The sequence below is a fragment of the Nansenia antarctica genome (genome assembly GCF_963989245.1).
Source record: "Nansenia antarctica genome assembly, chromosome: 18".
NCBI lineage: Eukaryota > Metazoa > Chordata > Actinopteri > Argentiniformes > Microstomatidae > Nansenia > Nansenia antarctica.
In genome coordinates, this window is record NC_137691.1 from 9,891,342 (window position 1) to 9,905,219 (window position 13,878).

General features: G+C 43.7%; 2 protein-coding genes across 4 annotated transcripts in view; both read left to right on the top strand.

Annotated features, from left to right (window-relative positions):
- The window catches only part of mmp24 (matrix metallopeptidase 24), a gene marked incomplete at both ends in the record, with an annotated part of 367,122 nt that overhangs the window by 299,780 nt on the left and 53,464 nt on the right, over nucleotides 1-13,878 (top strand). The window lies entirely within an intron of this gene.
- fam83c (family with sequence similarity 83 member C) lies at nucleotides 746-9,470 on the top strand (the record flags this gene model as incomplete). The annotated part of the gene is made up of 4 exons (XM_080547881.1): nucleotides 746-1,264; nucleotides 3,954-4,121; nucleotides 4,290-4,414; nucleotides 8,432-9,470. 4 exons carry the CDS (start codon nucleotides 746-748, stop codon nucleotides 9,468-9,470), a joined length of 1,851 nt encoding a protein of 616 aa, XP_080404007.1.

The following is a 13,878-nucleotide window of genomic DNA, read 5'->3' on the forward strand; positions in this document are numbered from 1 at the left end:
TCATTACATTGCATCTTTTATATTGGGTAAATGACCATTACAATTTGGTTTGGATTGTTTTAGATTTTAGATTCTCTATTGCCATATGGGCTACAATACAACTCATATGAGTTCTAATTATACCTTAATGACTTCATAGCGCTTGACAGGAGGAGGGGTGCGGAATCTGAGGTCATCAGCCGAATTGAGGAGTACCGTGTCACGTCAGCCGTACAACGATTCTGATTCTGTCCGGCCCGCGAAAGATCGCATGATAATAAAACATTTAAAAAAGAATAATAATAATATTTTTAATAATTTTCTAATTATCTTATGGGTGGACTAAAACCGCATTGCTTTTATTTTGAAGCCCATTTATTCTCACAAATATTTTCAGTTGCTCATTTGGCCCCCTGGGAAAAAAAATATTGCCCACCCCTGAGTGTAGAGGCAGTGGGGACAGACAGGTTTGTATTTCCACCATGTCAGGGAGGGTGGAGCTAGTCCACGTTGGAGACAGACCTGCGCCAGGTAACAGATGAGAGGCGGTCTACCTACCAACAACACCTCAAGCCCCCGGGGAACACAGCCTGCTGTCAGGATCGGGAAGTAGAGACGTCTGCTCCATTTTGAGCTTGGACCATTTCAGGAATAAACGACTTTGGGAATACTTTGGGGTATTAATATAGTATTAAAGTTTCGTAGTAAAGCCAAGGACATTGTGTGCCATCTGTGATCGTTGTGCTGTTTAAGGCACAATCAGACAATGACCAGTTTCGACGCGCTCAGGCCCACGCAGAGCTCCGGGCGTAAGGCTCTGGGTAAGCTCGCCACCCGGCTGGAGGAGGTCAAGAACCCGTGGAGAAAGGGCTCCACGCTGGAGCTCAGCCACAACGAGGCGGCCCGGCTGGCCACAGACGCGCTGCTGGAGTCCGGCGAGAAGGAGTACAGACGGGTCCTGACGGAGGAGAGGGAGTTGAACTTTCTCTCGCAACTCGAGATTCGCTACATCGGTGAGAATACAACTAAAGCCGGTGATGATTGCAGCAGCACGGACAGTCTGAACGGCACCGACCGGGACTACGGGGCGATCGACACCGTGTCGGAGCTCACCTCGGGGACCTACTTCCCCATGATGTCCGACGAGGAGCCCCCCGTCCTGGAGCTGGGCTGGCCCGAACACCCCCCTCGCTACGGACCCTCGGAGACACAGATCTATTTCCAAAGAGACAAGTCTCACAATGTGAAAGACCTCATCCGGTCGTTAATAAACAAAGCCAAAAAGGTAAGAAAGTTGATTTGAATACAGTCAAATAATAATATTTCGCTAAAATGTTAATCTCTAATACAGTATAATATCTATCTACCATACATACCTCTTATCTAATATAATATCTACCATACATACCTCCTCTTATCAAATAAATAACACAGAATTCTATTATCTTATATTATTCATACCGTTTGGCATGAGAACTATCATTTAAGGCTGCAACACAGGCATAGGCTACTTGTTTTTATTGTTTTTATTATATTACCTATAATAAAGGCGACTTTATTGTTTATTGTTTTTATTACCTTACCATAAGCATTGCAGTGTAGTGCAGGCTTATGTTATTTCCTTACCAACAGCTTTGATGTCAGGTTTAAACATGCCCATGGTTGAATCTTAATCTGTTTGGCTGCAAAAGCAGTATGGCTAGTCAGTCATTATCATTATCATATCATAATCATTGACCTACATTTGTTGACAAGGAAGTAAAGGGTCTTTGACATGTAATGTTGTTTAGATAAGCAGAAAATCAACAATATGATCGATTTATGTATTTTTATTTTTATTTAGGTTACATTCATGACAGCTTGATTAATAAAAATGACTGGGTTCCCACGGGTCCTTGAAATCCTTGAAAGTTTGTGAATTTGAGAAAAAAAGGCCTTGAAAGTTTTTGAAAATAGACATGGGAAAGACATTGAAAGTGCTTGAATTCCCCTCTCTCTCTCTAAAAAAACCTATATATATATATGCAAAAAAAAAAAACGTAATTATAGAGACCATCTAGTCATGTTCAAGCCGCTACATTCAAAAGCCTCTCTTTTTAATTGTTGTCTGTGAGCAAATAGTTCCTATTATATAAATTATCATCTAGATCTGTCTCAAACTATTCCGTGTTGGGTCCTTGAATTTGAGGGAATTGAGTCTTGAAAGTCCTTGAAAAGTGCTTGAATTTGATGTTTTAGAAGGTGTGGGAACCCTGTTGAATAAAATATTAAATTAAGATCATATGGTAGTCTGACAACATTGGGGAACCTAGGCCATGGTGTATTTGAATTCCTTATGACTAATTAAATCATGATCCAGAAAGCACTTAAGGGGATATGTGGGAATTCACACTGCACCTTCCCTGGCTGCAACAAAGCAAGGCTCCTCCTGAGGCATGCTAAAAGTTAAACTATTTTTAATGAGCAGGGTGCGTCTCTGACATAGCTCCATAGCCTGCCTCAGGGCGGGTTATAGCATCAGGAGTTGTTGCTATGGTAATTTTCCTGGGTAAACGGTGACATGCAATGTTGACCAAGTTAGCTTGCTAACTACCATAGGGCCTGTTCACACTACTAACAAGTGTCACGCTGCTGCAAGCGTTTGCTTGCTCACATGATGAGTCTCGAACCAGTGTCCTATGTATTGCCAACACACGCGTCTCACTGAAATACCCAGTGTTAGGCCTAAGTAGCTACGCCACAGGAACGCTAGCAATTCAACAGTGCAGCCGTGCAGATCTGGGGTATTTCAACTTGAGGAGTGAGTTTACCATGAGGTCCCCAGATGTGATTCTGCAATCGCATAATTCAATGCATAAATCAGCTAAATGGTGCATGATTATGCAAGGTCACATAATGCTAGAAATTGCACATATTCACCGCAATAAGATTGCAAGATTGCATGTTAACTTCACATCATGTCACGCTGTTCTGTCCTTCTGTGGACGTGCGAGGGGGATGTCGTATATGCTGTGACGTTTGTCGGGCTGATGATCAATGTTAAAATACTGAAACAGTATTTTAACAAAGTACGTAGCCCATCTTCTTTCCCCCAGAATGACATTCATACAGCCATGCAATCCCAAATACATTTCCCAAAATTAAAGTATGGGGTGAATATATTGTAGCGAACGGGAACCGGAAGTGTAACTTGCCCCATGAGAGAGTCGAACCCCGATCTCCCGCACAACCGCCGGCCGCGCTAACCACAACACCAAGAGAGTTAACTCACTTGGTGGAGTTGTACACTAGGTGTTGTGGTTAGCGCGGCCGGCGGTTATGCGGGAGAGGGGCTCGACTCCCGCATGGGGCGAGTTACACTTCCGGTTCCCGTTCGCTACATTGGTGTCAGAAGTGGGATGGGAGAAAGGCCATCGGAGAGCCGTGTCCACGTGAGGGACTTGGTATAGTGAAGCGTGAGGGCACGCTCTCCCGAACGGTGGGGATAGTGTAACGAACCTGTATAAGGTCCGTTAGCAGCTCCACCAAGTGAGTTAACTCTCTTGGTGTTGTGGTTAGCACAACACGGAACTACGTTTCAACGTTGTTGATAATCACAACACAAACTCGCGAGTCAAGCTAAAATACTGCAACGCAATGGATTCGGTGAGTAATCCCCACTGCTACCTAGTTAACTATAACACTACTTTACATTGTTAGCAGGCTCACAAAACATGCTGTGTTCGTTGACTAGCGATGTGTCATTGATTTTCAACAGCGCGGAAATGTATTCAAATGTTTTGAAAGAGAAGTCTGATCATTACATCAGATCCCGATATGAGGACCAAACCATTAGAATGTGTCACACATGAGACGATACAGATTATAAGAAGATGCCTCAAGTGAGGTGTAGGCCTATCTGAAAAAGCATTCACTGTTGGAAAATGTTTTTTGTAAGTGTTAGTTTTAATCAGAACTTGTTTTTCTGCATGCAGGTGATTGCGTTGGTCATGGACCTGTTCACGGACGTCGATCTGTTGTGCGATCTGATTGAGGCCGCGGACAAACGCAAGATTCCTGTTTACGTCCTCCTGGATGAGAAGAATCTCAACTACTTTATTGACATGTGTGTTGCCCTGGACATCCAGAACTCTCACCTGGGTGTAAGTAGCATGGTGGGAAGGGGTCATGTTACTGAATACAATCCAATGCACTGCGTGTATATTATGTGTGCATTCTCATAGGTCTACTACTGTCATGCTAAGTGTTGAGAGTATGAAAAACCACACAAGTTAAAACTGACCTTTGATCAACTTTCTCTGCCTTTTCAGAACATGAGAATCCGTAGTGTGTGTGGCGATACTTACTGCACTAAAAATGGGAAGAAGTTCACAGGGCAAGTCCAGGAAAAGTTTATGCTTATTGACTGTGAGGAAGTCATCGCTGGATCATACAGGTGAGTCATTGCTGGATCATTCAGATGAGTAATAGTAGTTTACCAGCGTCCTTGGAAAATACCAGTTACCATACAGTGCCTTCGGAAAGTATTCACACCCCTTCACTTTTTCCACATTTTGTTTTCGACTCCATTTAAAATGGAGTAAATTTAAAATTATTTATCAATTCAATTCAATTAATTAAGCCATCAATCCACACAGAATAAAGACAAAGCGAAAACACGTTTTATGAAATTTCAGTAAATGTATTGAAATTGAAAGACAGAAATACCTCCTACATAAGTATTCAGACCCAAATGCAATGCAAATGCAATGCAAATCATTCAATCAGTTGAACTGAGTCAATCTTAATGCAAGGATAATAATAATTATATAATAATAATAAGGATAATAGTCAGGGCCGGCCCTAGGACTTTTGTGGAAACCATTTATCCTTATCTGTCTGTGCAGATCAAGATTAATATTATCATGTACCAGGGGGATTTCAAGTGGAAAGTTTGGAGAAAACAAAAGATCCCAACATTTACAGCATATCAGCTCATCTGTAACACAGGGAGGTGGAAGGGGTGTTTTGGTTTGTGCATGTATACAGTAGCTGCCACTAGAACTGGCTAACTAGTCTTAAGTGATGACGTAACTAGTGACGTGACATAGCAGCAGAATGTATTCTGAAGTGTAAAGAAACATCCTGTCTGCTTAAATATAAGCAAATGCCTCCAAATTCTTTTGCAGTAGGACAATGCCCCAGAACATACTGTCAGAGTAACTTTGGCGTTTTAATCAGGGCCAAAAAGTGGAAAGTTCTTGACTGACCAAGTCAATATTCAAATTTAAATCCAATTGAACATGGATTTAATTTCCTGATGATAAGACTTTAGGCAAACAGACCTCAACTGAAGTGGCTGCAGTACAGGCCTGGCAGAGCATCACCAGAGACGATGCCCGGCGTCTGGTGGGGTCAATGGGTCACGGACAAAGGCAGTTATTGCATGCAAAGGATTGTCGACCAAAGACTAAACATGAGTGCTTATTTTGCACATTATATGAATCTGTCCCATTTAGGGCTGCCACAAACGATTATTTTCATAGTCGACTAGTCACCGATTATTTTAACGATTAGTCGACTAATCGGATCATAAATTACAGCTTATCGCACAATTACTCAATCGCTCTTATTTAGCTATCATCTTCTAAATCAGCTTGAAGTTGTTAGTTGTTGTTGTAGGCATGTGCTAACTAAAAATAAAGACAATTAAAATGATTGTTCACTCAAAAATAGATATTTTAATGAACTTTGCAGATTTATTTCTGGCATCACTTGCATGTAATGTAATGTAAAGAGTAGTAGAGGGTGCAAACTGCTGAGTAAAATGAGGTAGGCTAGGCACTAGGCAACCAAAAGAATACAAAAACAAAAATAAATACTTGTACAGAGTACAAAAGTTTTGCTTTGCTTCACTCATCTCATAGTAGAACGCGCCTTCTTAGCACTGTAACGTTAAGACAACATTTTTAGCTATTTGATAAGTATCGCTTTGATGACAACGTAAAATAATGTAAGAAGGCTTTTAACGTAACGATATCGTTAGCCAATAACAAGCTAACTAGCTTACCGAGACGAGCCATCGTCTTCCTCGTCATCTGCCACAACGTGCTTCCTTTTTAGATGCTCGCGCATCATAGACGTGCTGCCATGATAAGCGAGTTCAGCTTTGCAAATTTTACATTTTACATTCTTTTTTTCAACGTTGTGGTTGAAATGCTCCCACACTTTAGAGGTACGAGGACAGGAAGACATTTCTCTGTTTGTTTTTCCGGGGAAGTCACGTGTGCCCCGGATGACCGACACTGCGCATGTACATCAAAGACACTGGGAGACGCTAGCCAGTGGCAGCTTCAGGGAAGAAAAACGAATGCTTATCGAATGAAATGAATGGTCTTTATTGTCATTGATATAGTACAGGTACCAAACAACGACATTTGGGAGGGGGGGCTCCCCTGGTGCTAGGCAAAAAATAAAAAAATAAAAATAAAAAAAGCTTATTTCAGCTCCAAAAAAACATGCGACTACGGCGATTACCAAATATGTCGGCGGCGATTTTGGTAGTCGACGTCGTCGTGACTAGTCGACTAATCGTGGCAGCCTTAGTCCCATTACCTTTGGTGCCCTGAAATAGGGGTCTATGATGTAATCAATATGGACATTAATGTCATCAAATAAAAGCTGAGAATCTATACCTTAACCTCATAGTAATTGTTTAAGCACTGTCCCATTACTTACGCAGAGCACTGTGTATGGTCAGGCTTGACTGACACCGGTTAAGGCCACATCATGTTATTGGCCCCGAGGATATGTGCTTCTGGTACCAAACATTAAAGGGGCAGAGCCACCTTCCAGTCTCTGTGTTCATGTCTTGGATTGATTGCAGGGGCATTGCCATTGTAGTCACTAAATGCCCCCTTTGGAAATGCTCGAGGGAGTAGTCTAATGTCACAGTATTGACAAATCACTCATTTTAGACTGGATATAGAAATACTTCTGGCAAGTTCCTCTTTAAGGCTTTGTAAGTTCATCATTTGACCAATGCAGTTCTCTGTAGAACCTTCAGTGCTGTGAATTGGGTTCTAAAGCCACAGAGATCTATATCTACCGATAAATATAATATTGGTGTCTTATTTGATCCATATTGGCTGGAACCTGAAGGGTAGCATTTTTGTTGTGTTGTCGTCTCCATTCGCTGATGATCAGTGATCCTGATCCTATCTATTCAAAGCAGGGATCCTACAAAAAACAACATCTCAATTAAATCTATTTTAAAGTCAGGTTGCAACACAACGCATTATGTGGAACACGTCCGGTGGGGTGAATACTCTGTATGTGACACTGTCTGAAGGCATGGTTAACAACAAGTCAGTCAATGAATCATGCCATTCCAGTTCTGTGTTTCTGTGCATCTCCAGGTACAAAGAGAAGTTTAGAGAGTCAGCTGCTAGCTCAGGTGATGAGGCGTGGTTACTGGGTAGGGAGCGCAGGTATGTAGGACGGCTTAGAAGTGTTGCTGGTGACACGGCTATGTATGTTCCTGCCAAGGTCTTAGTCATTAATAAGTTCAAAGCATTTACAATAGTTGATCTGAGGCTTTATGCTACCGTTATCTTAAAACACAGATAAAATGTGTCAAATACCCAACAATCCTACTTGATCTTCTCAGCTTTCTTTAGAAACCAATCCAGTTGTTAATAGTTTATTAACAGGAAATTGGTTAGTTTACTTTCAAGCACTTCCTTATGACCGACCCTAAAACAATGAACCTGGCATTCAGAAGGCACTTTACTGTTCTCTTACGTCATGACGGAGAGGGTTACTTACATACAAGCCGTTGGAAGCTGTTCTTCTGGTTATTCAAATTGCATTCAAACAAACTGTAGTTTTCCAATTCTCCTACTGCTGTCTCTAGCCCTTAAGCTGAGGGAAAGATAAGCGACGTTGCTGTTATACCAGAGCGAATTACTATTTGGCCAGGACGTTTTGTGAATATTATACAGTTGGTTAGTATGTGACGAGGTATGTGCACACAGTGCTGCAACTCAAATAGCCAGAAGGAAGCAAGTCATTTGTAGTTGCCTACAGTAACTGTCTGTATTTTTACTGTTATTAGTAAGAAATTGTGAAATCTACTAGTAATCTAATAATCTAATAACTAGAGTAAAGTAAGTGATTATAATAAAGTGATAAAGTGATGGTGGTCGTACTACAGCAGAACCAGTCGTACTCCAGTGGAATCAATAGTGCAAAATGCTGTGCAAAGTACAATAAGATTAAATGCAATATGATACAGTACAAGTGGTCAAGTAGTCAGGTAGTGTTCAAGTAATCAGATAGTGTGCATGTAGTCATATAATATATATTATTTCTGTAGTGTGGTTGGTTTGGGGGAGATAGTCATTTGTTTTATTCCAGTGCATTTCTCCAGGGCCTGATTACTTGGTCATTTTTGCCATTCCGTTTCCTCTAGTTTCACCTGGCTCTCGGCGCAGGTCCACAGCAACATGGTGATGCACTTCTCTGGATCCATCACCGACAGCTTTGACCGGGAGTTCCGCTGCCTGTATGCCGACTCCGAGGTCATCGACTGCTTCAACAACCCTGATGAGGAGGGCATGCCCTACTACCCCTACCCCGCTATGACGTCAGCCAACATGGGAGTGGGAAGTATGGACTTCCTGACCGATAGGCTGCGGGAGAGGGATAGAGTGTGTTCCGAAAACTCCAGCAGCCAATCGAGCAGCAGCATGTCCAGCGTCAAAGCGGCGCCCGGAATGAACTCCACTGTTTACAAGGTCACTCAAGGTCTTGACAAGAAGGAGCGGAGTATCTCTCCGGTGAGCCCAGAGAGAAGAGGAAGAGGAGGAGGAGGAGGAGGAGGAGCAGCAGGGGGGCAGACTCTGAATCAGACCTCCCCTGGAACTAGGGCCTCCCCCAACGGAATCAATCATAGCCCTGCTTGCGAACTCCCCGCCTCTGGGATCGGCCAATCGATCGGGATAGAGTGGACCAAGTCCAACCCCATGGACTTCCTCCGGCCCGCCGTGGGCGGGACCACTTCCAAATTCCAAGCTCTAGGTCTGTACGACCACAAACCTACCTCCTACCACAGCAGCAGCTCCAAGCTGCCGCAGCCACAACAGCCGTCTCCTGTGGCGGAGAACAAACTAACACCCAAACAGAGGACTCCCTCAAACCCCTTCATCAACAAGCTCACCGACCTCTTCCTTCCCCCAACCAAGGAGAAGGACTCTTACATCTTCAGGAGGTCCCCTCCCGAGAGGTCCCCTCCCGACAGCACCGGCACAGCATGGGGAGGGCCAGACTTGTCCGAAACAGAGCCGGAGAGCAAGCAGAGCCCCCCGCCACCACCCCCGGCCCTAGTGATGAACCGGCAAGACCAGAAGCGCATGACTTTGGGCCACAGCAAGCTGGATCTAATGAACAACTACAACAAGATGAAGTCCAAGCATGTGTACAGCCGATTTGAGTTGAAGAGCAACAAATGAGAACTTAATTGTAAAGGACATTGCATTGCATTGACACTCATTAACAATGTGTAGCAGAGGTGATTCCATGACTCAATCGTTTGATCAGTTACCAGAAGACTGTATGAACCTGCTAAACTAAAGGCTAGGCATTACCTCAGGGAGCTAATGCAAGTCTTCAGGTATCAGGTATCAGGCAAGGTAGAAGCATGGTCACCGAACCTTCCCCCAGGACACATTGCCTCATAGCAACAAACAGGCAGAAAACATTCCCTCGTGAAATTTGTGGACATTTGTAACCTAAATACAAAGCGAGTATCTCACAATTTTAAGTAGAATTTTAAGTACAATAAAAGGATGAGTGAGAGAACAGTTGGTATGCAAATAACAAATAACCCCATTAATTCCCATGAAAATGTACCCGTTTTGAAATGTCCTATAAAAGTAATATTTCAAGGATCCAGAATCTGAGGATATTCGGAGGAGGTTCCTGGTCATTCCTATTTAGCATCTTTGGGTTTATCTTCCCATAGAAGAGCATACAGTACAGCAGCCTTTAGGATGTTATAATAGCTTATTAGCATTGAAGGGCATGTGTATATTTGACATGCCAGTAGATGTGTAATGGTTAATACTAAGCTATAAACAGAGCACTGATGTTTTCTTAGCAGATACAATCTACAGTATTGTACAGTTTTTACTGGCTTTGAGTAATGATATAGCAGTTATTATTTTTGTTAACCACTTTAAAGGCACTTACCTATCTGCTGTTCCATCTCAATCCAATTGTATATACAGTACATAGTCTTCCAAACGTTAACATACTGTGATACTCTCAGTAGCTTACAATTGATATACTGTATAGAAATGCTACTGCTAACTTAAGTCAGACGGACACCGTGTCCGTCGTTTACAATTGCAGGTGAGTCTAACCGACAAAAATATCTCACACAGCATCACAGTGTGTATATACATAGTCTTCCAAACTGTAACATACTGTGATAATCTCAGTAGCTTACAATTGACATACTGTATAGAAATGCTACTGCTAACTTAAGTCAGACGAGAATATCTCACACGGCATCACAGTGTGACGTTCTTGCACGTTGCTATTGTTTACAGCATCCTGGTTTGATATCGGTTGGACCATTGGTTGATATTCTTGTATATCAACACGTCTCACTATTTCATAAGTCTGAGTCATCTTAAAAGGTTCAGTTATCCTTATATGTTCCTTCCGATGTTTTTTGATGGGTCTTTTTGGTTGTAACCGTCAAACGTGCTGTGATATAAAATGGCAATGTGTCTATGTTCAGAGGTGAGATACTTTTGTTTGTATATGAAATGTGTGAATAATGTGTTAACTGTTACAAGGGTGACTATGAACTGAAAAAAATCAGCCTTGATGCAATAAATATTTTTTAGTGGGATACTGTATACTGTATAGTATAAATGACATTGACGACGATGATGGTGATGACATACTCCCAGTCAGTCATTGAAATGACTTCAAACTGTCATGTCAAATTTATTATCCCTCTAGGGGAAATTTGGTTGCAGCCAAGTCTTGAAAACACATTCAATTACTCACGAATACAACATGAAAGACAACATACCAGACAGGACAATTACAATACAGTAAAGTACAGTGCAAGATTATTTTATGTGAAGACAAAGGACAAGCAAATTGCTGAGTGCAGAAAGTGCTTAGTGCAATCATTTGTGCAAATTCAGCCTGCTCATTGCAGTGCAAACAAAAGAGTCTTTGAAGTCCTGCACCGTACCTAGGTACACTGCACACACCAACACGTTACAGCTTTGAAGCTCTGAGAGGGACACTAATGCGGCTAGTTACTGTACCTTTCCACTATTCGGGCCCCCAAACACCGACTCCTCATCCTCCTCAACAGATGCATGTGTCATAGAGCTGTTAGATCCAGTTACATGTCATTAGCAGTAGAGAAACTGAGTTGTAACATTCATAAACATCTCATATACTGTATGTCACTGTTACCCAGTATTTTGCTGGCATAAGCATCCCTGGAACCTAGTTCAGTGGGTCACTACCAGTCAGAGGTTCATGCTAATGTTGTTAAGTGCACCCTTTGACCGGTTTACTGGGCGGTTTGTAGGGCAGACAGGGTAACTCTATCCCTGTGGTCCTGTTTCAGAGTCTGCTCTATGGTCATGTTTCAGTTTTGACCACTGCCACTAACCGCTGCCATTAAGTGTAGTCCATTCAGTTGGCAGAGCATGGCGATAACAATTAGGTGGGTTCGATTCCTACTGAGACCATGTATACTGAAAAAGGTATGCACTCACTGCAATGTATATGTTTCTTTCGATAAAAGTGTCAGCTGAATGGCGTTTAAACCATTCTGACCATGGGATTGTAGACGAAAGTGGACCACCAGGCTGTTAAAATGCATTCAAATGCAAATGAGTCTCATATGATCATGTTTCCGTCATGAGTCTCATGACTGTTCTCTGAGTGTGTGAAGATGAAAGGGAACCATCGTCCATTATCTGCAATGTCTCCAAATTGCCCTGCGGCTCGAATTTTCACCATCTTGCGTAGACCTATCCGATCCTCTCAAATTGGCGATTGGGGTTGATTTGGGATTACGGGTCAGAGTCAACTTAAGGTTGTTAAAAGTGGCTCATTGTAACTGCCCTGGTATCTGTAGGATACAGGGGTTTTCCTGTATGCTTCCTGTTTCTATTTTCTCCTCTATGCGGTCTACGCACAGCGACCTGTTCTATTGTTCTCAGCCCTGACAGATGTAAGATGGGTTTGGATGGGTTAGGGTTAGCCTTCATAGCCTACCTCCTGTGTGACAGTCTTATTAGTTATTCAAGGGGGGAATCCTAAGTCACATCGTGCGCACTTAATCATGATTTGTGCACTTCTCTCTCCATGCGAATCCTAAGTTCAGGTGCTTACTTCATTTTCTTTCAGTCGGGGAGGACAAACAACAGGAGCGTGTCACATTGAGTCGGATAAGCGCATCATAACAGTGGAAAATGTGTAGTAAACCTACAGGTAAAGCATGAAAACTAGAATTAGAGAAGATAAGGGTTAGGGTTAGGGTAAGATAAGTGATAATAAGCGATAAGATAAGATTTATGTTTATTTCTACAGTTTTTTTGTGTCTTTATGCATCGTGCAAGAGAGTTCATACTGTAAATACAGATCAGCCTACCTTCTTCTTCTTCTTTTGTATATCATCAGATGGCCAACTCAGTGTCGTGCAGCCACGCCCTCGTCTCCGGTCCTAAGTCGAAAAGGCCAGCTTCTGAGGGTGGGCTGTATAGGGGGCAGCCGGAGATTATGTGCTCACGAGTCTGTTCAGGCTCGCCACACTCACATGCCGCACTGTCCGATAGGCCCCACCCACTTCTTCATGGATGACCTAAAGCGTCCGACCGCAGAGCGCAGACGGTTCGACGAGGTCCATAGATGGCGTGGCATGTCTTCTCCTTTCACACCGCCTCCTGGGTCCCGGATGTATCGTTGGATGCGGGAGGGCCCAGCCGTCTCCCACGTCTGTTTCCAGGACGCTGCCAGCCAGGCGTCTCTGGACAAGTCCTCAGGGATAGACTGTAGCATCTCTTGTGCTGCCTTGTTGTAGGGATGGCGAGACTTGAGCCTGCATGGTGGTGCCGGTGTTGTTGTGGCTTTGTGCAGGATGTGCCAGTCATGCTTCTGGGCTTTTCTTGCCAGGGCGAGGGTAGCCGCGTCCCGTCGGAGACTGGCTGGGGCGATTCCAGGCAGGTAGGACACAGGGGTGGGTTTCAGACAACCAGTTACTATCCGGAGGGCGCTGTTGATGACAGGGTCTATCTTGTTGACATGTGGACTTCTGCTCCAGGCAGGGGCGCAGTATTCTGCTACGGGAAGGACCAGGGCTTGCGTGGATATGCGTAGGGTCTGGGGAGAAGCTCCCCAAGTCGAACCTGCCAGGCGGCGGATGAGTGAGACCCTTGCTGTTGTTTTGGCCTTCACTTCATCCAGGTGTTGCTTGTAGGACAGTGTCCGGTCCAAGCTTACGCCGAGGTACTTGGGGGCTTGCTGGAACTCCAGGCGGTTGTTGCCAACATGCACGTCCAGTTCCCTTCTTGCTTCCCGATTGTAGAGGTGGTACGCTGCAGACACTGTTTTGCCCATGCTGAGCTGAAGGTGCCACTTCTGGAGGTAGGCTGCCAGAATGCCCATGTCTCGGTTGAGGCCATCTTCCATCGCCTTCCATGTTGTGCATCGAAGCATGATGGCCAAGTCGTCCGCATAGCCATACTTGCTAGATGTTGTATCTGGCAGGTCGAGAATGTAGATGTTGAACAACATTGGTAAGAGGACGGAGCCTTGCGGGACACCGTTCTTCAACCTTCGGAGCCTGCTGGTCTGACCATCGCTGGTCTGTAGGATGAA